Here is a 25319-nt window from a genome sequence, read left to right as displayed (position 1 = left end):
TGGAGCTAAAACCCAAGCATTTTGCTACACACGCAATAACATCATGCTAAACATGCGTATGCGACCAATAAAATTTGATTTGATTTTATGATGACAAATGTATTTGATGGATCGCGGGAAAAAAGCAGGAATAGGTTTTTGTAAGCTACAGTCCAAGCTATGTCTTCCAATGGTGCGACTGCTGTCGGCATCCAAAGATTATGTAACTTGAATAAACGCTTGGCGGTAAGATGACAGCAGTGGTGTAGTCTACGGCGATATGGATATCATTTAGCTATTTGCGCCTCACGGATTGTGGTTGTTCACAAATCTCAATAAGAATTTGAGCCCAATAATTGTTGAATTGAAGACGTTTAATATCGTAGTAACCCAGTATTTGTAACGTTCACAGAAGGTTCTTGAAATGTACTGACTGTCACGTCACTTTGGCAATATTCTACATAACATTCCCAATGAGTCCAGTGAATGTCAGATCACTTTTGGGATATTCAAAGAACATTTAGGAATGTTCCTTTGAGAGCCCTGGTGTGTCTACAAACAACATTGCAGTTGTGTTACTGAAAAGTACTTTCAAATATTTATTGTGCAGTATGTCCCTTTGTGACCAATAGGTCACATTTTCTTTCTGAGCACAAGGGGACAAGGGGACATTATTATTTATTTATTTATTATTATTTTATTTTTTTTAAGTCTATGCAAGTTCTAAAATTACTTAACAATATGTTGATTTTGGTGACCTTCACAACATTCCCAGTTAGTCCTTTCAATTTTATAAATGTCAGGTCAATGTTGGGATTTAACAATTCAGAGCGTTTGGTATAGAGCCATGCATAGTTACATCTAAAGTTGCAGTTAGAATTATAGATTGACAATGTTCCATAATGTCTGTATGTCAAGTGGGGGTACATCTGACTACATATGGATATAGTTACGTTTTCAGTAAGTACTTTGGAGGTTATGAATGTCAGGACACTTTGGTATGCAATGTTCCCGAAAAGTTCCTCCAATGTACAGAATGTCAGACTACTTTGTGAATATCCAAAGAACATTTTGGAATGTTTATTTGAGAGGTGTAACGTGTCTATAAACAACGTTGCAATCGTGTTACTAAAGAAACATTTAAACATTTTTACTTAAAACTCCCTTGCTATCTAATATCTTTCCACGAACATGTCATCATGTTAATAGAGTTTATAACATAAAGATACCATAAGAATAATAAATAGATATTCTGGAATATATACACTTAAAAGTAAATACAGTGTATATCATAATACACATACTAAAACAATGCTAAAATCAAAGAAACAAATCAAGTAAAATGTTGCTAGGGCTGTCCTTTAGCTATTCCCTAAAGAAGACATGCAGGAAAAGTCAGGAATGTAAGTCTCAACATTAACTTGAATGTGGCACAATGCAGCTTTGCTTTCATGTCTGGGACCAGATTGCTAATTGCCATGGATGACAGCCTGCATGGAGCCTGGATAGTGTTGCTTGTGGATCCATGTGAAGTTGTTCCGTGTGTAACGGAGTAACCCTGTGTGTGAATAAACTTGCGGCCGAGCGAGGATAAATACCTGACTGCTCCACAGTAGTCTTGTGGCAGCAGTGACTCTGGGGAAGAGCTGGTCTATCTATACCCAAATATGACTGCCAAGTGAAAGAGGGCCTTTAGTGAAGGATAAAGTAGGAGTAGCAGTGGAGGGAGATAAGATATGTCAAAGAGTGGGTGTGAGGAAGCAAGGAGCCTGGTGGAAACATGGAGTTGAGAGGAAGTCTCATGGAAGTGGGGCCACAGTGCATCAAGTCCCATATCCAGGAAGTTTGTGAAGTTCAACGCAGCCTATCCAACCTGTTCAGTTGGAGTCTCTAGCATGCCTGTTATGCTCCAGATGACGATTGCTGAAGCACATGTTGAGATGTAAACTCAAAGCCTTTGGGAGTGGGTTGGCGGCATAACCAGGTTCTCAAGACTATTGCAGATGCAATAGGTACAGGAATCGGCGTTGACAAGCAAGCATATTGTGAAGGAATGCCTTTTGTGCCTTTGAAGCAGAGTACCATAACTGTTTAAACAATTGATAACCACACCTGTTTCCCTGTGTGTAACCCATTTGGTCTGTTTTGGTCTGCTGTGTTGTTGAAAAACAACGTGCCCTCGATGTCATTTTCCTTGCACACAGGGCCTAGCTTTCTTGACACAAATGGCTCTCGGCTTCATGATGTAACCCATGCTGAAATCATCATTCTGATCCCAATGCCCTAATCAGCCATATTCCATCAATGTCTATACAGATAAGATATACTTGGAATCAACACCATGGACTGTGTACCCATCATCTCCATTCATTAATGTTTGTACGCTTACATTATTTGCATATCTTGTAATATATATATATATATATATTTTTAATCATATTAATTTATGAACACACCCTATAACAATAATAATATATATTTTTTAATCAGTAGTGGCATAGTTTGCGTTTCTTGTGTGCTATAAATTCTGTTAAAACCATGTTTAGTGTGTTTTCAATAATGTTCAGCCAAAAGGATGTTATGTATACTAGAAGGGGGTTTACACCGATACCCGTATGTTGGTAATATGTAAATACTTTATTAAACTATGTGTAAAATGTGGAAATATGTCCAAAAGGGCGGATCCTGTATGCCCACCTATGCTGCCTGCAGCTAGCTACAGACAGATAAAGTAGCTAGCAGTAGTGGTGGCCTGACGACGGTTCATCCTGAATATTCCTTTTGACTTCATTATCCATCATTGCAAATATACACGTGGATGTGGCTACTAAAGATTCTGAGGCTGGGGCCAGAATGAAAGCAGCTACGCTACAAATTGCTGAAAGTGAAACAACACAGATGAACAGCCAAGACGCCATCGACTCCGACTGACCCAACACAGTTCCCCTCCTGGAAGTTTTTACGAAAGGGAAGTTATCCAGCGTGTACCATTTAAACCTTACAAGTAAGTTCATGTACTCCCAGCTCCCAAGATAAAGACAGTTTGATGATGTCAGGCTATCTAACTAGCGAGGGAGCTTGCCAGCTAAACTCAGAAAAAAAGAAAGACAGGACCCTGTCTTTCAAAGATAAGTAGTACAAATCCAAATAACTTCACAGATCTTCATCGTAAAGGGTTTAAACACTGTGTTTGTTCAATGAACCATAAACAGTTAATGAACATGCACCTGTGGAACGGTCGTTAAGACACTAACAGCTTACAGACGGTAGGCAATTAAGGTCACAGTCATGAACACTTAGGACACTAAAGAGGCCTTTCTACTGATTCTGAAAAACACCAAAGGAAAGATGCCCAGGGTCCCTGCTCATCTGTGTGAATCTGCCTTAGGTATGGTGCAAGGAGGCATGAAGACTGCAGATAAATTGCAATGTCTGTACTGTAAGGCGCCTAAGACAGCGCTACAGGGAGACAGGATGGACAGCTGATCGTCCTCACAGTGGCAGACCACGTGTAATAACACCTGTACAGCATCGGTACATCCGAACATCACACCTGCGGGACAGGTACAGGATGGCAACAACAACTGCTTGAGTTACACCAGGAATGCTCAATCCCTCCATCAGTGCTCAGACTGTCCGCAATAGGCTGAGAGAGGCTGGACTGAGGGTTTGTAGGCCTGTTGTAAGGCAGGTCCTCACCAGACATCACTGGCAACAACGTCGCCTATGGGCACAAACCCACCGTCACTGGACCAGACAGGACTGGCAAAAAGTGCTCTTCACTGACAAGTCGTGGTTTTGCCTCACCATGGGGGATGGTCGGATTTGCATTTTTCGCCAAAGGAATGAGCGTTACACCGGGACCTGTACTCTGGAGCAGGATCAATTTGGAGGTGGAGGATCAGTCATGGTCTGGGGCGGTGTGTCACAGCATAATCGGACTGAGCTTGTTGTCATTGCAGGCAATCTCAATGCTGTGCGTTACAGGGAAGACATCCTCCTCCCTCATGTGGTACCCTTCCTGCAGGCTCATCCTGACATGACCCTCCAGCATGGCAATGCCACCAGCCATACTGCTCGTTCTGTGCGTGATTTCCTACAAGACAGGAATGTCAGTGTTCTGCCATGGCCAGCGAAGAGCATATTTTAGAGCATATCATTAACAGCTAACCAACCTAGCTGTACAGTTACCATCGAAAACAGACTGGTATGGTCGCATTCATTTGTGGTAAGTAACGTTAGTTACTTTGTGTCGGTTACTCGTTGGCAAGCTAGTTAAACTGAAAAAAACTCCAGTCAGTGCCTTTTCCCGCTCGTGATCTACGGACTTTCAATAGCACATGTAAAGAAACTAGCTCTCCACCAGCTTGTTTTAACTAAATGCAAACTAATGTAACAGTGTGTGCTTGTGTTTTCCCAGTGTTTAAATAGACCACCTTATTAAGAGCGGATGAATATGGTTGGACCGTGTTATGACGTTGAATTGTGCGTTTGTGTAATGTGTTCTCAGAGGTGACGTTACCTGTTGTAGAACAATTTCTTTAGAGGAAATTATTATTATTATTTGTCTTTATTAGAAAATGATTTCCTGATATATTTAATGACTCACGTTTATTTATTTATAACTCTGCCTCTGCCTTTGGGTAAGTTGTCTTGTTTAAGAACAACTGGTTTCTGATCAGAAGGAAACAGACGCAAATGGTCACAGGCTTGTGCACCAGTAAGTTTGACTCCCCCCGGACAGTAACCAGGGCATATCACTGAATTACACCAATCCACTGTCATGTAAACAATCTGTCCGATCCCTTCGCTCTGTATGTAAATATTCTGTTCCGCCTGTTCCTTTGATTTGTGAACTATAAGACTGGCACCTTTTTCTCTGGGGAATCATATTCCATTCCAGAATGCTCCATATACTTATTTAAAAAAAACTGACTTCAACCTGATGGTTTTTATGTTTGTGTAACTTATTCACTCACGAGGGCTTTGAATAGATATAATGTAGTCATTTAACTTGGTGTACTTTCTTGTTGCTGTGGTTCCTTTGTGTGCTTGCCGTGATCAAATAGATGTTGGAACTCGATTTGCTGATTTCCACTCAGTCCATGTGGAATTTGTGACTGAGGGTATGAAATAAGAAAAAGCTATTGTGAGTAAGATGTCTTGCACAGCTGTGTTGTACTGCGTAATCACAGCCTGTGTTACAGGGTTCAGTAATCGTGTTCTTTGGTCCTGACGAACAACATTGACAAGTGTTCTTGGTCTATTACTAGCATAAGCACATCAAAAAATATCATACAAGCTATGGCTTGATACATACATTTTAACTAAAGGGCTGTCTAAATTTGCACAATCCAGATTATGAAAAGTGCAATTTATCCGTTCTATAACACCAACATTATTCAAACGCCTTGCAGTGTCACGATTTCCTGAAAAGCTGTAGAAGCTCTTTCCTCATTTAAGTTATGATTCAATATTATGATTCTGATATTATGGATAACGTCTTGGGTAGTAGAGATTCATGTTCTTTCTATTTCTTTACTTATGTTCTGAAGATTGAAAATGTCTTCAAAAAAGGAAAACCTATGTGTTGTCTAACTGGTTATTAATTTTCAATGGACAAGTAAGGCAGTCCAATTTCATATTGTACTGTATGTGTGGAGCCATTGTTATATCATTGTTTAATTCGCTTGTCTAACACGGATCAATGGAGAAAACCACTCTTAAGAAAAAAAGGGTGAAGAAGGAAGACAGTGACAATGAAAGTGGATCTAGTCTCATCAGCCAGTCTGACGCGAAGAGTGAAGATAACAGTCCTACTGAAACTGAGAGTAAAATGGAGTCAGATAGTGACGTTGAGGCTGTATGTGGTACTCCTCCAAGACTGCCAACACACGCTGACGAAGAGTCAGATGGTGAGCTTGAGGCAGTAGGTGGTACTCCTCCAAGACTGCCAACACACGCTGACGAAGAGTCAGATGGCGAGCTTGAGGCAGTAGATGGTACTCCTACAAGACTGCCAACACACGCTGACGAAGAGTCAGATGGTGAGCTTGAGGCAGTAGATGGTACTCCTCCAAGACTGCCAACACATGCTGACGAAGAGTCAGATGGTGAGCTTGAGGCAGTAGATGGTACTCCTCCAAGACTGCCAACACATGCTGACGAAGAGTCAGATTGTGAGCTTGAGGCAGTAGGTGGTACTCGTCCAAGACTGCCTTCACACAGTGACATAGATTCAGAGACTGAAACCAATGCTGGTTGTGCAATTCAGGAGACAACTGACTCTGACAATGATGATGTTGAAAAATATTCTATCTTCAGATAGGACCTGGCATGCACTTCTGAAGATGCTGCAGTCTGATGGTCACCCAGATTTGCCTTCCACTGCCAATGTTTGTGTTGAAGTCAAGTTTGATGTGTAGTTCGTCAGATTTAAAGTGAAGTATCACCACCCACAGTGTTTCCTCTGTCCCTTGCAATGGCATCATTGAAACCAAGCTCCCTGGAATTCTTCCATGACACTTTGCTGGAGCTGAAAGAGTTGATGCAGACTGGCTTGAAGTGGGGAGACAAAACGCTGCAAGTGAAAGTTTGTTCTGTAACATGTGATGCACCTGCAAAAGCCAAGGTAAAATGCATAAAGATGTATTCTGGATACCATGGCTGTGACAGGTGCACACAAAAAGGCATGTATGATGGGAGGATGACGTACCTGCAGGTAAAAAACCTGTGTCTCAGAACTGACAAATCCTTTAGGGAATTAGTACAGCCAGAACATCACCATGAAGGGAAAACCTCTCCTTTGTTGCATCCTCCCCATTGATATGGTGAAGTCATTCGCAACTGACTATATGCACCTTTGTTGCCTCGGAGTAACCCGGAAGCTCTTGATGATGTGGACTAGGGGAAAGACTGGGGCCAGGTTGTCGTTGGTGCAAGTCAAGGTCAGTCAACGACTAAACCGACTAAATGATTCAATTCCAGACTGCTTTGCTCACAAACCAGAGGGATTGGATGATCTTGACCATTGGAAGGCTACAGAATTCAGACAGTTTCTACTCTACACTGGGAAAGTAGTCCAGAGAAATCTTGCTTCAATCTTTCTTCAATCCACAGTGAATTTGCTCATGCTTTACTGAGCAGGGAAGGGTTCTGTATGGAGACACATTTCTTGTGTATAATGTTCACTCCCTCATACACCTCACTGCTGATGCTGAAGAACAGCTGCCTTGACAACTGTAGTGCTTTCAAGTTTGAGAACTACTTGCAACAACTTAAGAAGATGGTCCGTTCAGGGAGGCAGTCACGTTAGAGCTTCTCCCCGCCAACAGGTCATCAAAATGAGATGGCCAAACAATGCCTGCGTACTTAATGATAGGTCATGCTGTGAGGTAGTGAGCCAAGAAGATGCCTCTGATACTAACCTCTGCAGGGTGTTTCAGCATCTGGAATCTTACATGCTGAGTCTCTGTGACTCAAGACTCTATTGGACTTTCCGCACCACTACGAGGAGCGCACAAATGCATCTCATTGCAAAGAGCAGTCTTGTTAAGCAAGCTATTATATTTGAGGAGAACCATGGCACTCGTGTTGTGCTTACCATTTTGCACAGCCTGTAGCAAGCCCCATTTAGCTACAGCCAAGTTCACAAGCTGTATTAGTTTTGCAAAGGATCTTGTCTGGTAAATCAAGAGACAGTGTGGAACTTGAGTTTTGTTTTTCTGCACAGGGCACACAGCGTTATTATGTTGTACATTTTGTAAAAGAGAACACTGTTGAAGTTGTACCAAAGCAGTGGGTGGAGGAGAGAGATGGGGTGAATTGATCAGTTAAATGGTTTACCATTTTCAGCCAAAGAGATGGATAAATAGTTAACTTTAAACATTGCCTCATTTCTTGCAGGTACTGTGTTGCTTACCGGCCAAGGAATGCCAGTGCAGCAATGATTAAGAGAGGAGACCGGCCTGACAAAATATTAGGGGAGAAGTACAGAATATCCATCTTTTCATCCACTGGTAAAATAATATTTTACTGTATCAATCCACTCCCGTTTATTTTGCCATGCATGCTTGGTTGTGTGGCTCTGGAGCAGGTTGCATCAGTTGAACATAATCCTATGCGTGAGGCTAGTTCCAAAGTAGAATATGTTCTAAGCCATGCGTAAACCTGTGTTACCACATGGTTGTAAGTAATAGCTTTTACACCCTGGCGTAGCAAAAGCTAAGTGCATAAATCTATAACTAGTTTCCAAGGTAAGTGTTTCATGGATAGTCATGTCACATCTTGTTCAATTTTCTAAATCGTTACGTCGGGCGTAGGTAGGCCCAATTTATCTCTTACACCTTTGTGTCTAACAGGTGCAACCCACTCCTGGTCAGTAGAGTCAGTAACTTCCCCCTCTTAAGTACTATGTTTATTTGCTGAAAGTATTCCTTTGTGAATTACTAATACTCAATTGACCCTGTTTTGTCAGTGTTAATAGGAAAGTATTTATGACAATGTTTATTGCACGTACAGACAATTTCTTTGTGGCAGAGCAACGAGCCAAACGGTGGGTTGACACCTCCAATGTTGAATCTGACGAGGAACCAGCGAAGAGGGTGACTAAACCTAGCAGATTCCGTGTAGAGCCACCTGGTGAGGATTTCTTAGCTACTCTTCTTCCACTGTGTGCATTACATGCATCAGGAAGTAGGTTAAAATAATGACTACTTTTTTTTGTATTGTGCTTCGTAAGATGATGCAAGTGAAGCACACTTTTAGCTTAAAGCAGATTTACAGTTCTTGATTGGTGTGCAGTGTTCATGTTTTTACTGACTTGTTATTTTGTGACTTTATTGCTGTGATTTTGTTTCCGAATCTATTGTGATACAGTTTAAGTTTAAAAATAAAAAAGTACATTGAGAGCCCCACAAAATGCAGTTTCTGGTAACTACTGGAAACGTAACTTTCGTCTGTGTGTACCTACAGTACCAACAAGGCACGTAAGTGTGCACGTTTCCGGAAGATTCAACGGCATCTCTTATAATGTTATTTAACTGTTTAAAATCCACCACATTTCTACGTCCTGAAAAGACTTGGGACGTGACTTACGTCAGCTGACACCACAGGTACATGTAGGAGACGTTTCAGGGGAACATTATTTTTAGGTCAAGGACATCTCTAACATTACTGAATAACGTTATTTAGCTGTTTAAAATTCCCCACATTTCTACGTCAAAGTATTCGGCCCCCTTGAACTTTGCGACCTTTTGCCACATTTCAGGCTTCAAACATAAAGATATTAAACTGTATTTTTTTGTGAAGAATCAACAACAAGTGGGACACAGTCATGAAGTGGAACGACATTTATTGGATATTTCAAACTTTTTTAACAAATCAAAAACTGAAAAATTGGGCGTGCAAAATTATTCAGCCCCCTTAAGTTAATACTTTGTAGCGCCACCTTTTGCTGCGATTACAGCTGTAAGTCGCTTGGGGTATGTCTCTATCAGTTTTGCACATCGAGAGACTGAATTTTTTTCCCATTCCTCCTTGCAAAACAGCTCGAGCTCAGTGAGGTTGGATGGAGAGCATTTGTGAACAGCAGTTTTCAGTTCTTTCCACAGATTCTCGATTGGATTCAGGTCTGGACTTTGACTTGGCCATTCTAACACCTGGATATGTTTATTTTTGAACCATTCCATTGTAGATTTTGCTTTATGTTTTGGATCATTGTCTTGTTGGAAGACAAATCTCCGTCCCAGTCTCAGGTCTTTTGCAGACTCCATCAGGTTTCTTCCAGAATGGTCCTGTATTTGGCTCCATCCATCTTCCCATCAAGTTTAACCATCTTCCCTCTCCCTGCTGAAGAAAAGCAGGCCCAAACCATGATGCTGCCACCACCATGTTTGACAGTGGGGATGGTGTGTTCAGCTGTGTTGCTTTTACGCCAAACATAACGTTTTGCATTGTTGCCAAAAAGTTTAATTTTGGTTTCATCTGACCAGAGCACCTTCTTCCACATGTTTGGTGTGTCTCCCAGGTGGCTTGTGTCAAACTTTAAACAACACTTTTTATGGATATCTTTAAGAAATGGCTTTCTTCTTGCCACTCTTCCATGAAGGCCAGATTTGTGCAATATACCACTGATTGTTGTCCTATAGACAGAGTCTCCCACCTCAGCTGTAGATCTCTGCAGTTCATCCAGAGTGATCATGGGCCTCTTGGCTGCATCTCTGATCAGTCTTCTCCTTGTATGAGCTGAAAGTTTAGAGGGACGGCCAGGTCTTGGTAGATTTGCAGTGGTCTGATACTCCTTCCATTTCAATATTATCGCTTGCACAGTGCTCCTTGGGATGTTTAAAGCTTGGGAAATCTTTTTGTATCCAAATCCGGCTTTAAACTTATTCACAACAGTATATCGGACCTGCCTGGTGTGTTCCTTGTTCTTCATGATGCTCTCTGCGCTTTTAACGGACCTCTGAGACTATCACAGTGCAGGTGCATTTATACGGAGACTTGATTACACACAGGTGGATTGTATTTATCATCATTAGTCATTTAGGTCAACATTGGATCATTCAGAGATCCTCACTGAACTTCTGGAGAGTAAAGGGGCTGAATAATTTTGCACGCCAATTTTTCAGTTTTTGATTTGTTAAAAAAGTTTGAAATATCCAATAAATGTCGTTCCACTTCATGATTGTGTCCCACTTGTTGTTGATTCTTCACAAAAAAAATACAGTTTAATATCTTTATGTTTGAAGCCTGAAATGTGGCAAAAGGTCGCAAAGTTCAATGGGGCCGAATACTTTCGCAAGGCACTGTATATATTTTTTAGGGGGCATATCAGATTTAATATTGCAGATAGATTGTGGCTTCTATCAATGTAATTGTCTGCATCATTTCCAATGACCAATGTGTATTTTTTGCATATATATATACGTATATATTTTCGGTCAAAAGTTTTCAAATGCCTACTCATTCAAGGGGTTTTCTTTACTTTTACTATGTTCTACATTGTAAAATAATAGTGAAGACATCAACACTATGAAATAACACATATGGAATCATGTAGTGACCAAAAAAGTGTTAAACAAATCAAAATATATTTTATATTTGAGATTCTTCAAATAGCCACCCTTTGCCTTGATAGGTGTAGGTGTTCTAAAAAATTTGACCGGTATTGTATTTAAAAATATGTATACATATTTCCTTGATTATTTCCTCTAACCATATCACCCCTCCCCTAATTGGTAGGAAACTAATGGACAACAACACTTAGGCCTCTACATAATATATACATTTTATGGACACAGTATATTTTACATTAATTATTTTTTGTTTGTTTTTAATCCCATCCTTTAGCTACTTTAGTAATGATGATGTCCATCTCTCTTCCACTTTGAGCCATGAGAGATGGACATGCATGTCATTAATGTTAGCTCTCCGTGTACTTTTAATGGCCAGCAGTGCTGTCCTGTTCTGAGCAAACTGCAATTTTTCCAAGTCCCTCTTTGTGGCACCTGACCACGCGACTGAACAGTAGTCCAGGTGCAACAAAACTAGGGCCTGTAGGACCTGCCTTGTTGATAGTGTTGTAAAGAATGCAGAGCAGCGCTTTATTATGGACATACTTCTCCCCATCTTAGCTACAGTTGTATCAATACGTTTTGACCATAACAGTTTACAATATAGGGTAACTCCAAGCAGTTTACTCACCTCAACTTGCTCAATTTCCACATTATTCATTACGAGATGTAGTTTAGGGTTTAGTGAATGATTTGTCCCAAATACAATGCTTTTAGTTTTGAAAATATTTAGGACTAACTTATTCCTTGCTACCCATTCTGAAACTAACTGCAGATCTTTGTTAATTGTTGCAGTCATTTCAGTCGCTGTAGTAGCTGATGTGTATAGTGTTGAGTCATCCTCATACATATACACACTGGCCTTACTCAAAGCCAGTGTGTATAGTGTTGAGTCATCCTCATACATATACACACTGGCCTTACTCAAAGCCAGTGGCATGTCGTTAGTAAAGATTGAAAAAAGCAAGGGGCCTAAACAGCTACACTGGGGAATTCCTGCTTCTACCTGGATTATGTTTGAGAGACTTCCATTAAAGAACACCCTCTGTGTTCTGTTAGACAAGTAACTCTTTATCCACATTATAGCAGGGGGTGTAAAGCCATAACACATCAGTTTTTACTGCAGCAGACAATGATCGATAATGTCAAAATCTGCACTGAAGTCCACACGGAACCCAAACCGGCTGCGCGCATAAATGTATTTTGTCCCTCCATACCAAACGCGATCACGACACAGGTTAAAATATCAAAACAAACTCTGAACCAATTATATTAATTTGGGGACAGGTCGAAAAGCATTAAACATTTATGGCAATTTAGCTAGTTAGCTTGCACTTTCTAGCTAATATGCCCTATTTAGCTAGCTTGCTGTTGCTAGCTAATTTGTCTTGGGATATAAACATTGAGTTGAAATTAACAAGGTCCTCTACTCCGACAATTAATCCAAACATAAAACGGTCAATCGAATCGTTTCTAGTCATCTCTCCTCCTTCCAGGCGTTTTCTTCTTTGAACTTATATGGTGATTGGCATCTAAACTTTCATAGTATTACCACGATGACCGACAACACAATTCATCTTTCAATCACCCATTGGGTATAACTAATGACGAGATGGTACGTGGGTACCTGCATCTATAAACCAATGAGGAGATGGGAGAGGCAGGACTTGTAGCGCGATCTGCGTCACAAATAGAACTGAATTCTATTTTAGCCCTTGGCAATGCAGACACTCGTTGGCGCGCACGAGCAGTGTGTTTGCAATAATTGAATAACAGATTCCTACATTTATTTTGCAACGCTCGCGCATGCGATGTGAGCGATGTTGTCAGGGTATAATAACAGGACAGCCCCAACAATAATTGTATCATCTATTTCTCTCAGCAAATCATCAGTTATTTGTGTAAGGCTTGAGTGATAGTGACAATGACCTAAAAGGGATGCAGATTTCCAACCATAAAATACATAAAAAGTATAATATGCAGTCGCAGATAATGCAGATTACGGTTTGACTATAGCCAATATTCACATAAAAAACTAGAGAATATACAGATTTAGAGTTTCAATGCTTCTCCAATATCCCCGGTTTGCAAAAACTCTCAAAACAGTTCCCAAATATCATGAAACTATGGGGCTTTCTTTTTAACTATATAAGTAACATTTTGAAGAGCCAGGCTTGGCGTTATTTTAACCAATGACCAAGTCAGGGGGAACTGACATACTTACAGTGTAGAGCAATTGAACCTCTAGCTTGTAATAGACAGAAGTCAACCATTTTATTTTCCCTCCTATGTAAAGATATATTCTCTGGGTAAAGATTTAGGATGCAAAGTTTAGGGATTAGTGGTATTTGGGTATTGGGGTAATCTCAGAGATACACCGCAGTACTCAGCACATTCCCACAGGCAATGATACAAGGTGCCTAAATGTGTGTTACATTTAACACACAGGTCTGGGATATTAGGGTCAAATTTATGGAGCTTAACAGGGGTGATACATGTTCTCATTATCCAATTGTATTACAACAATCTCAGGCGTGTGTTTGTCTGTATCTGAGCTCTAGAGCATATCATACCCCAGTCCTCTGCTGAAATAGTGTCAGAGTTGTCTTTACGAGTAGCTACCATTTTCCCATATAATGACCTCTCCCACAACACACATTAATAGAGAGCATTTCTAAAGTGGTCAAAGGAGGTTGTAGGGTAGATTGTTTTAGACTGGAAAATAAAGCTTCTCAATTGTAAGTATTTGAAAAAAAGCTTTTGTGGTAAGTTAAATCTTCCCTTTAGTTCTTTAAATGGCATGAGCCCTTTTTCATTGTTAAAATCTATTACTTTAACAATACCTTTTCTTGCCTATTCTTTAAACACCAAGTCATTTTTACCGGGTGTGAAATTGTCATTGTCTCAAATTGGTGTAAAACTGGATAATACAGGGAATTCGCCCAGATATTGCTGTACTTTGTGCCATATAGATAAGGTATTTTTAAAAGAAAGAGTCCTGGACTGGCCGGACATCCTTGTCTCGTGCCCCAAAAACGTTTAAAAGATTATTAAATCAAGTTATTAATGGCAATTTATATAATATCTTAATCCATTTACAGAAGTAGTTTCCAAACCCAAATCTGTTAATGTAACTTCAAATAAATAAAACTTCTCTGCATCAAGTGAGAGTATGGCAGTATCAGGGGACCCTTCACAGGGTAGCCTAGTGGTTGGAGCGTTGGACTAGTAACCGAAAGGTTGCAAGTTCTAATCCCCGAGCTGACAAGGTACAAATCTGTCGTTCTGCTCCTGAACCCACTGTTCCTAGGCTGTCATTGAAAATAAGAATTTGTTCTTAACTGTCTTGCCTAGTTAAATAAAGGTAAAATGAAAAAAACAAAAACATTATGTTTAGTACTCTCCTCACATTGTGAAAACCATGACGGATTTTCAGAAAGCCATTTTGGTCTTCGTGTATTAGATACGAGAGCACTCTATCCAATCTCCTGGCCAAGGCTTTAGCAATCATTTTTGAGTTCAGAAGATAAATCGGTCTGTAACTTTCACATTTTGTTGGGGATTTATCAGGCTTCAGAATAAGAGTGATTAAAGCATTCCTTAGAGGGGGGGGGGGGGGGGGGGGGGGGCGACAACCTTGCTGAAAGGATTCAGCATACATATCAAAAAGTGGACCTAGAAGTTTGTCCTTAAATATCTTATAAATATCTATTGGGAGCCCATCTGGACCTGTCGTTTTACCTCCCTTCATATTGAAAATGGCATCAGATATTTCAACACCATCCAATTCCATTTCCAGATCCAATTTTATGTCTTCTGAAATAGAGGGAAAATCAAGACTGATGTCTGAGTAGTTAAGTTCTCAGGAGATCCAGAGTTTTCAAGTGAGTTGTAGTAGGAAGCAAATGTTTGGTTTATTTCTACAAGATCCATTGATAATTGTCCTTGTAAATTATGAATTGCATTAATGGATTTGTCTGAATTCAACTGCTTAATGAACCAGGCCAGCAATTTACCAGGTTTTTCACCTTGATCACAGAAGGCCTCGTTAAACTGTTTGCAGCCTTTGAGGTGGAATGTTCTTCACACTGAGCTTTAAGACCAAATAATTCCTTGTTTACTTCTACTGAGTTGTCTTTAAAAGCTTCCCTCTCAAATCTTCTGATTTTGCTGTCCATCTCTCTCATTTTCAGATTTATTGATTTAAAACTGGTAAAACGTATCATTTAACCCCTAACATATGCATTAAAAGCCTCCCATCTGGTACTTGCTGACGTTTGGTCAGTGTTCAATGAAAAATAAACATCTATTTGCACTCCAACGTAATGTAAGACGTCTGGGTCTTGTAACCATCTGGGATGCAAACACCATGTAGAGGATCCTTTTACTAGTTTTGTATCCCTATAGAATAATGACACAGGGGAATGGTCACTCAGAACAATCCTATCATATCCACTTCCTGCTACAGTGGGAAGCAATGAGCAATAAACTAAGAAGTAGTCAATACGAGAATATGATTTAAATGTCGACAAGTAACATGAATCCTCCCTTTTACTCGGGTTCTGAGTCCTCCAAGGTTCACATAGATTGAAGTCCTTAATGAAATGCTGTAATTTCTTTCTACTCTGCGAGTGGGAAGTTTCTAAACCAGAGGAGCGATCTAGATTAGGATCAAGAGTGCAAGGAAAATCCCCTGCCATTAGGACTTTACCAGAACGGGATGCTATCAATAGAATTAAATTCACAAAGAATTTGGGATTATCATCATCAAATCACATTTGTCACATGCGCCGAATGTAGACCTTACTGTGAAGTGCTTACTTACAAGCCCTTAAACAATGCAGTTCAAGAAATAGAGAATATTTGCTAAATAAAACGTAACACAATAAAATAATATTAACGAGGCTATATACAGGGGGTACTGGTACCAAGTCAATGTGCGGGAGAACAGGTGACTATGCGTAAAGTGACTATGCGTAGATAATAAACAGCGAGTAGCAGCAGTGTAAAAACAAAAGGGGTGGGGTTGGAGTGCCAATGTAAATACTCCGGGTGGCCATTTGATTAATTGTTCAGCAGTCTTATGGCTTAGGGGTAGAAGCTGTTAAGGAGCCTTTTGGACCTAGACTTGGTGCTCCGGTACCGCTTGCCATGCGGTAACAGAGAGAACAGTCCATGACTTGCGTGACAAGAGTCTAACAATTTTTGGAGCCTTCCTCTGGATGGCAGGAAGCTTGGCCCCAGTGATGTCCTGGGCTGTATGCTCTACCCTCTGTAGCGCCTTACAGTTGGATGCCAAGCAGTTGCCATACCAGGCGGTGATGCAACCCATCTTTATGTTCTCAATGGTGCAGCTGTAAAACGTTTTGAGGATCGGGGGACCCATGCCAAATATTTTCAGTCTCCTGAGGGGGAAAAGTAATTGCCGTGCCCTCTTCACAACTTTTCTTAGTGTGTTTGAACCATGATAGTTTGTTGGTGATGTGGACACCAAGGAACTTGAAACTCTCGACCCGCTCCACTAAATCCCTGTCGATGAGAATGGGGCCGTGATCGGTCCTGGTAATCCGTCTGGCTTTGGCTATGGGGTGCGTGATCATACAGTCGTCCGGAACAGCTGGTGCTCTAATGCATGCGTCAGTGTTGCTTGCCTCGAAACGAGCATAAAAGGCATTTAGCCCGTCTGGTAGGCTCGTGTCACTGGGCAGCTCAAGGCTGGGTTTCCCTTTGTAGTCCGTAATAGTTTGCAAGCCCTGCCACTTCCGATGAGCATCAGAGCCGGTGTAGTAGGATTCAATCTTAGTCCAGTTTTTACACTTTGCCTGTTTGATCGTTCGTCTGAGGGCATAGCAGCATTTCTTATAAGCATCCGGATTAGTGTCCCGCTTCTTGAAAGCGGCAGCTCTAGCCTTTAGCTTGGTGCGGATGTTGCCTGTAATTCATGGCTTCCGGTTGGGTCACTGTGGGGACAACATCGTTGATGCACTTATTGATGAAGCCGGTGACTGAGCTGGTATACTCCTCAATGCCATTTGATGAGTCCCGAAACATATTCCAGTCTGTGCTAGAAAAACAGTCTTGTAGCGTAGCATCCGTGTCATCTGACCACTTCCATATTGAGTGAGTCACTGGTACTTCCTGCTTTAGTTTTTGCTTGTAAGCAGGAATCAGGAGGAAATAATTATGGTCAGATTTGCCAAATGGAGGGCGATGGAGAGCTTTGACTGTGTGTGGAGTAGATGTGGTCTAGATTTTTTTTGGTCTCTGGTTGCACGTGACATGCTGGTAGAAATGAGGTAAAACGGATTTAAGTTTGCCTGCATTAAAGTCCCCGGCCACTAGGACCACCGCATCTGGATGAGCATGTTCTTGTTTGCTTGTGGCCTTACACAGCTTGTTGAGTGCGGTGTTAGTGCTAGCATCGGTTTGTGGTGGTAAATAGATGGCTACAAAAAATATCGCTGAAAACTCACTTGGTAGATAGTGTCAGCCGAGCAATACCTCGACACTTCCGGAATATTAGACATCGCGCACCAGCTGTTATTGACAAATAGACACACAACATCATCCCTCGTCTCACTGGATGTAGCAATCCTGTCCTGCCGATGCACAGAAAACCCAGCCAACTGTATATTATCTGTTTCGTCTTTCAGCCACGACTCTGTGAAACATAAGATAGTCTCGAACGGAGCTCATCCAGTTTATTCTCCAGTGATTTCTCATTGGGCAATAGAACATACAGTAGAGGCGGGTTACCCGCTCACCGCCGAATTCTCACTAGGCACCCCGATCTCCGCCCCCTGTACCTCTGTCTTTTCTTCACGCGAACAACGAGGATTTGGGACTGGTCTCAGAGAAACAGTATATCCTTCGCGTCAGACTCATTAAAGAAAAAATCTTTGTCCAGTTTGAGGTGAGTATTTGCTGTTCTGATACCCTATGGGACTCCCAATCACGGCCGGATGTGATACAGCCAGGATTCAAACCAGGGCGTCTGTAGTGATGCCTCAAGCACTGAGATGCAGTGCCACTCAGGAGTCTCAATTGTGTGTCTCGGTTAGGGTGAACATGGTATACCATGATAAGTTTATAAACTCAAAAAAACGATTAAAGATCCGAAATGAACAGGCTACGTGAGAAAAATAGGTACCATTGAATATGTGCTACGTTAACCAAAGACCCTTTGCACATGAGGTCCGGCTTGCACGTGAGTCTCAATTATTTTAGTCCAAGGATATGATCGAAACTTAAGTCTTCATATAAAGTAGTCCCGATGCTTCTCGGTCGTGCAGGATGAATGAATAAAGTCCCGCTGTGTTAAGGCTTGCACACTGGCTAAATAAGGTTACCGTAGTCGTTTTGAGTCTGTTGACATGGAGCTAAACATACTCGCCGGCATTTTACAGTGTTTTATGTTATCCAATGGAAGAGAATTATCAACATAACAAAAATAAACATGACATCAAACGTTCAAAGGACAGCTATCTAGCCTGAAATACAGAAGAAACTGAGCTAACTGATGAGCACATACAGGCCACAAATAATATAAGGACATTTTGAGTGGGCTAGCTCGCCTATTATTCACTTAACTGTTATGCTAGCTACAGTACTACAGTAGCAGCTAATAAATTAGCTAATGTTAGTTAGCTTGCCAACAGTCACATAATCCAAGGTGGTTTAATTCTCCATAGTCCAGAGTGGTGGTAAACTTCAAAGTGGCAACATGTTGTATGCCACAGATGAACACCTTGCGTTCATTAATGCGTTGCTCTGCTTCGTCCAAGTGTGTGAAGTAGGCTTGAAGGTCACGTTTAACCTCACTAATCCCTGTTAGGACAGCTTTGAGTTTGGTGGAAAAGTCTGCCCTCATGGCAGACATGGCTTCCAAAACCCCTTGGTTCTGGTTCTGGTTTAGGTCGTCGACATCATTGGTTGCCATGTCGGACTCGTGGTGTGAGCAGCTAGCTGAGCTTGCAGGGCTAGGTTAGAAGAGCTGGCTTTCCTGGCCTAGCCTGGACCAAGTTGTCGATAAAATATGTTCTTCTTGTTTTAGGAGGACTATGTTTAAGTCGATTCATAATGGATGTAGATACACTTGAAATTGTCCAAGAAAATTGTTGTTCGTGTTATGAGGATTTAAAATAAGAGTTTAAAATAATTTAAAAGAAGTTTGCTGAAGTTGGTAGGAGCAGTAAAAACAAGTCCGCTCAGTTCAACGCCATAACCACGCAGCCTGTTTTACATTTTGTGTTATTTGTGCTGGTCTAATTCCTAAAATAGAAGAGCAGAAGAGTCTGTGCCATCTCAGGTAGTAATAATAGTTCCTATGGTTGGTGCTCTAAGATGTCCCAGGTTTGTGGCATTGATTAATTAATAAATAATGTAGTATTTACTTCGAGTTACATGTTTATATGTTATGTCATGTATAAAAGGCATGTGTATGCATTGTTTACTATTTTTATTTATTTATAACAATGTAATTGATGGAGTGCAGGTGTTTGATATGATTGATGGGTGACTAGTTGTATTCTTGTCAAATAAATATGCTTGATTATGGATACATTCTGCAATGAGTTAATCTGGTTTTTAATCAGATACAGAACATGTCAACAAGTTAGTTCTGAATTGCTTTATTCCACAGAGCATTCTGACACCATGAATTAAAATGCATTTATATATTTGTTCAGTGTAACATGTAAAGTGTTGGTCCTATGTTTCATGAGCTGAAAAAAAAGAAATGTACCATACCATTTTCTCATTTTGTGCACAAATTTGTTTTAATCCCTGTTAGTGAGCAATTTCCTTTGCCAAGATAATCCATCCACTTGACAGGTGTGCCATATCAAGAAGCTGATTAAACAGTATAATCCCTACATATGTGCATCTTGTGCTCAGGAAAATAAAAGGCCACTTTAAAATGTGCAGTTTGTCACACAACACAATGTCACAGATGTCTAAAGTTTTGAGGGAGCGTCCAATTGGCATGCTTACTGCAGGAACGTCCACCAGAGCTGTGTCCAGAGAATGTAATGTTAATATCTCTACCATAGGCTGCCTGCAACATCATTTTTCTAGAATTTGGCAGCATGTCCAACTGGCTTCACAACCGCAGACCACGTGAGCCCAGGACCTCCACATCTGGCTTCTTCACCTGAGGGATTGTGTGAGGGGGGAGGGGTAATAAAGCCCTATTGTGCGGGAAAAAATCATTCTGATTAACTGGGCCTGGCTGCCAAGTGGGTGGGCCTATGCCCTCCAAGGCCCACCCATGGATGCACTCCTGCCCATTCATGTGAAATCAAATTATTTCAATAGACTTATTTCCTTATATGAACACAGTAAAAACGTTGAAATCGTTGCATTTTGCATTGATATTTTTGTTCATATTGATTTAAACTCATTCACATTGTTGGCCCAAATTACAAGAGATTAAATATAGACCTCCACCAGCTGAAGGAGAAGAGGATCAGATAAAAGAAGGGTATGTTGATATTATAGCCTAGTATTCATGGTACATTGTAAATATCGGTCTGCTACTAGGATAGTATTCTGTAAAAGACACGAGCAAATGCATAAATAAGACAACAAATATTAGTTAAATAAAATATGGAACAGTAAATGAAAATGTTCAATATATATTTTGTTTTGGATCAAGGTAGCTAATAGCTAGCTGATTGCTAGGAAAACATGCAAAATCGGCAGTGTATCAAATACTTGTTCTCCCCACTGTAGTAACCAAAAAAGTACAAAACAAATCTAAATATATTTTATATTTGAGATTCTTCAAAGTAGCCACCCTTTGCCTTGATGACAGCTTTGCACACTCTTTGCATTCTCTCAACCAGCTTCATGAGGTAACCTGGAATGCATGTCAATTAACAGGGGTGCCTTGTTAAAAGTTAATTTGAGCAATTTCTTTCCTTAATGCGTTTGAGCCAATCAGTTATGTGGTGACAAGGTAGGGGTGGTATACAGAAGATATTTGGTAAAATACCAAAGAACAGCTCTAATAAGCAAAGAGAAACGACAGTCCATCATTACTTCAAGACATGAAGGGCAGTCAATGCAGAAAATTTCAAGAACTTTGAAAGTGCAAGTCGCAAAAACCATCAAGTGCTTTGATGAAACTGTCTCTCCCGAGGACTGTCACAGAAAAGGAAGACCCAGATTTACCTCTGCTGCAGAGGATAAGTTCATTAGAGTAAGCAGCCTCAGAAATTGCAGGCCAAATAAATGCTTCACAGAGTTCAAGTCACAGACACATCTCAACGTCAACTGTTCAGAGGAGACGATGTTAATCAGGCCTTCATGGTCGAATTGCTGCAAAGAAACCACTACTAAAGGACACCAATAAGAAGTAGAGACTTGCTTGGACCAAGAAACACAAGCAATAGACATTATCCCAGTGGAAATCTGTCTTTTAAGTCTGATGAGTCCAAATTTGAGATTTCTGGTCCCAACTGCTGTCTTTGTGAGATGCAGAGTAGGTGAATGGATGAGGCATGGAAGAGGGTGTGTGGGGGTGCTTTGCTGGTGACACTGTCTGTGATTTATTTAGAAATCAAGGCACACATAACCAGCATGGCTACCACAGCATTCTGCAGCGATACGCTATCCCATCTGATTTGCACTTAGTGGGACTATCATTTTTTTTTTCAACAGAACAATGACCCAACACACCTCCAAGCTGTATTAGGGCTATTTGACCAAGATGGAGAATGATGGAGTGCTGCATCAGATGACGTGGTCTCCACAATCACCTGACCTCAACCCAATTAAGATGAGTTGGACTGCAGAGTGAAGGAAAAGCAGCCAACAAGTGCTCAGCATATGTGGGAACTCCTTTAAGACTGTTGGAAAAGCATTCCAGGTGAAGCTGGCTGAGAGAATGCCAAGAGAGGGTGGCTACTTTGAAGAATCTAAAATACATTTTGATTTGTTTAACACTCTTTTGGTTACTACATGATTTCATATGTGTATTTCATAGTTTGGATGTCTTCACTACTATTCTACAATGTAGAAAATAGTAAAAATAAAGAAAAACCCTTGAATGAGTAGGTGTTCTAAAACTTTTGACCGGTCGTGTATATGGATAATATATAAAGTCAGGCACATTTAACAGTTAGACTATTGATTACAGACCTAATTAAGATGGGTTCTTTCAAGTATTCATTTCGGTATTTCACTTCTGGGGATATGCCCCGAGTGTAATCCTCAAAAGCATTTATTACACTACGCCAGTCATGATTGGCTGGATGTCGAGACTTGTGCGTCAGGGAAGGGTGTCCCTCCTACCCTATAAAAGGTCGTCTCTGAGTCATTCAAACATGTCTTCCCGCTTTTTTCAAAAAGCTTACCTTGATGCGACTGCATTTTCCAGAACAAGCTAAACTGTCCACAGATGTGAGCTTACAACTCGCTGCCGGGTGTTATTTTCGGGACTGCAGTGGTTCCTTTTCCTTAACCATAGTTAGAGGAAAATTATTGGAGGGAGGAACGGGTACAGCTGTGACACGGTTAACTCGTTCACGACCAAGTTAGCTGTATCCAAACAGTGACTAGTCGTAGCTAGCTTTTCTGGTTTACTTTGAGGAGAAAAGGTTATACTAGCTACAGCAAGCTATCTTTTCTAACCTGTTGTTTCAGAAACGGTATCCGGCCGTCACACCGAGTGGCACCGTTGGAGATAACCCACTAATCACTAGCTAACGAACTAGCCTACCACGCTAGTTTTTTCAGACAGCTAAAAACGTAGCATCCAAGCTATGGCGACAAACACATCTCCCACCCCAAATGAAGAGAAGCTCCCAGTACTAATCTGCTCCTGTGGAAACAAGATATCGGCCAAAGACACCCACTCGGTGTGCTCCACTTGCCTTGGGCTGCAACATGCCCAGGAAGCCTTAGCCTCCCCTGGCTCCTGTCCACACTGTGCCCTCTTCACTGTGAAGAGCCAGCCACTGTGAAGAGCACGGCAAGCTAGCCTGAGTCAACAGGAACCTAACATGGGGGCCGGCGCACCACTCACCAGAGGAAATGGATATCCCCACAGGGAATCGTGGTAAGACGCTAGCTGGGGCGACCAGCTCGACGCCATTGCCCCGCTGTCGGAGGACTTCAGCAGCAACCTCGTGGCCTGTGTTGCCACAGACCTCCATCTTCGTCTGCTTAAAGCCGTTGTCCAGGTGTCAGGAAGAGCGATGGTGCTCATGATATCCCAGGAGAAGGCTCAATTGCTCAACCTAAACACGGTGTGTGATAGTGAGAAGCTGATGATCCTGGATGCTCCAGTAGACCCTAAAAACCTTTTCGGTCCCTCTGTTGAGATGATGCAGATGATACACTCCGGCTCAGGGGGAATCAGTGCGTGTACTCCAGGAGGATATCACATTGCTAATAGTGAAAAGGGCAATAAGAGTTGTTCCTCCCGAAAAAAAAACTGCAGTTTTTACTATTGATATTTCCTGGTTCCAAAAAAGGGGGGCAGTATTCGCCCGATCCTAGATCTACATGTTCTGAACAGGCACATGAGAAAGTACACGTTCAGAATGTTGACACACACTGCTTTGCTACGTTCTCTGCGCCCAGGCAATATGTTCGTATCTGTCGACCTGAAGGTCGCTTACATCCACATCTCAATACACCCTCCTCACAGGACATTTCTCAGATTCGCTTTTCAAGGCCCAGTAATCTCCACATTTCTCGTTCTCCCTTTCGGCCTCTCACGGGCACCTCAATTTTTACGAAGTGTACCGAGGCAGCCATCGCCTCACTCAGAGTACCGAGGCAGCCATCGACTCACTCAGAGAAAGGGGCATTCAGCTGATGATTTACATAGACGATTGGCTGCTGTTTGCGCAATCGAGACAATAGGTCTTAGTACACAGTCAGCTACTATTGGAACACCTGACATTACTAGGTTTCAGAATAAACACAGTAAAGAGCGTTCTGATTTCCACGCTCATTCAAAGCTCGCCTTTCAGTGGAACGTATAAGAACATTCCAAGATTGCCTAGCACTGTTTCACATTGCAAACCTGGTCTCTTTCAAAGCATGCCTGAGACTGCTTTAGTAGTCATCCCATTAGGACGTTTGAATATGAGAGGCTTTCAACGCTGGGTCTCTTCTCAAGGTCTGAGCCCAATACGTCACAGACATCTCCATAGGCTGCATGGTAGCACTGCACTCCTGGGGACACCGGAAGTTTCTGTCACAGGGTGCCCAGATGGGCACTGTTTTATCCAGAAAAGTACTCACAACGGACGCATCTCTCTCGGGTTGGGGTGAAACTCACGAGGGCAGAACAGTGTGGGGACCCCATCACCGTTCTACTCACATAAACTGCCTGGAACTCCTTGCAGTGTCCCTAACATTAAAGACATTGCTCCATTTCTGGAGGGTTGTCATGTTCTAGTCAGAACTGTTGTGGCTTACATAAACAGACAAGGGGGACTGCAATCCCCTCACTTATACACACTGGCACACAGACTGATTATGTGGAGCAGTGTGCATCTCCAGTCACTGAGAGCTACTCATATACCAGGAGTACTGAATCTGGGGGCAGATTTACTTTCCAGAGTTCAAGTTGAACTATTCACTTGGCCCGTGAATGGTTTAACTTGAACTCTGCCGGGCTTTCCCAAAATGTAATTTGCTAGAGCCTCATCCACCAGGTCCCTATGGCTTTACAATGATGGTGAAAACTTGGAGAAATATTGGGGTTAGGTGGGTTAAAATATTTTAAGAAGCCACAGCGTGCCCAGAGGGACATGTCAAAATGCTGAATTTTGGCAAGTCTTTATTCATATGAAAAAGTCATATTTATTGAATTGTTCATGTGGTCACAATTTCTACATAAAATATCAAAGGGATGCTAAAGGAACTCATTTCTGGGAAGGTGCTTTTACTGTTCGCGATTCACAAATTATTATTTTGATTCCCATGTTTTAATTCACTGCGATTGAACCGAACCCCAACTATTATAATGTTAGAGCAAATCATTAGATTCGTCAAAATATATGAAGTAGATCATCCGTTTAACAGTAAAAAAAAACAACACCTATTATAGTATATTGTATTAGAACTCACCTCTCTGTAGTTGAACGCAATTGTTCCATTGTTATGGAGAGCAGCCTGGAAGGTGAAGGTTCCCTCTGCCTCGCGCCCCTGAAGCCGCACCTTGTCCCATTGCACCACAAACACCTCACCTAGCACAGAGCAAGGGTCAGAGGTCAACATTAAAGGTCACGTAAGGGCTCCCTAAAG

At 41.5% G+C, this 25319-nt stretch overlaps 1 protein-coding gene across 2 annotated transcripts in view; it reads right to left on the bottom strand.

The window, feature by feature from the left end:
• plxdc1 (plexin domain containing 1) overlaps positions 1-25319 on the bottom strand; it is a 92072-nt gene that overhangs the window by 15095 nt on the left and 51658 nt on the right. For both annotated transcript variants that reach the window (XM_021565397.3, XM_021565398.3), the window contains exon 6: positions 25143-25261. In XM_021565397.3, coding sequence (XP_021421072.3) covers positions 25143-25261 — 119 coding nt within the window. The remainder of the gene's footprint in view (positions 1-25142; positions 25262-25319) is intronic.

This window comes from Oncorhynchus mykiss, chromosome 16, assembly GCF_057628025.1.
Source record: "Oncorhynchus mykiss isolate SJ-2025 chromosome 16, ASM5762802v1, whole genome shotgun sequence".
Taxonomy (NCBI): domain Eukaryota; kingdom Metazoa; phylum Chordata; class Actinopteri; order Salmoniformes; family Salmonidae; genus Oncorhynchus; species Oncorhynchus mykiss.
The sequence above is the reverse complement of the archived record's forward strand: the minus strand, read 5'-3'. Positions and strand labels throughout refer to the sequence as shown.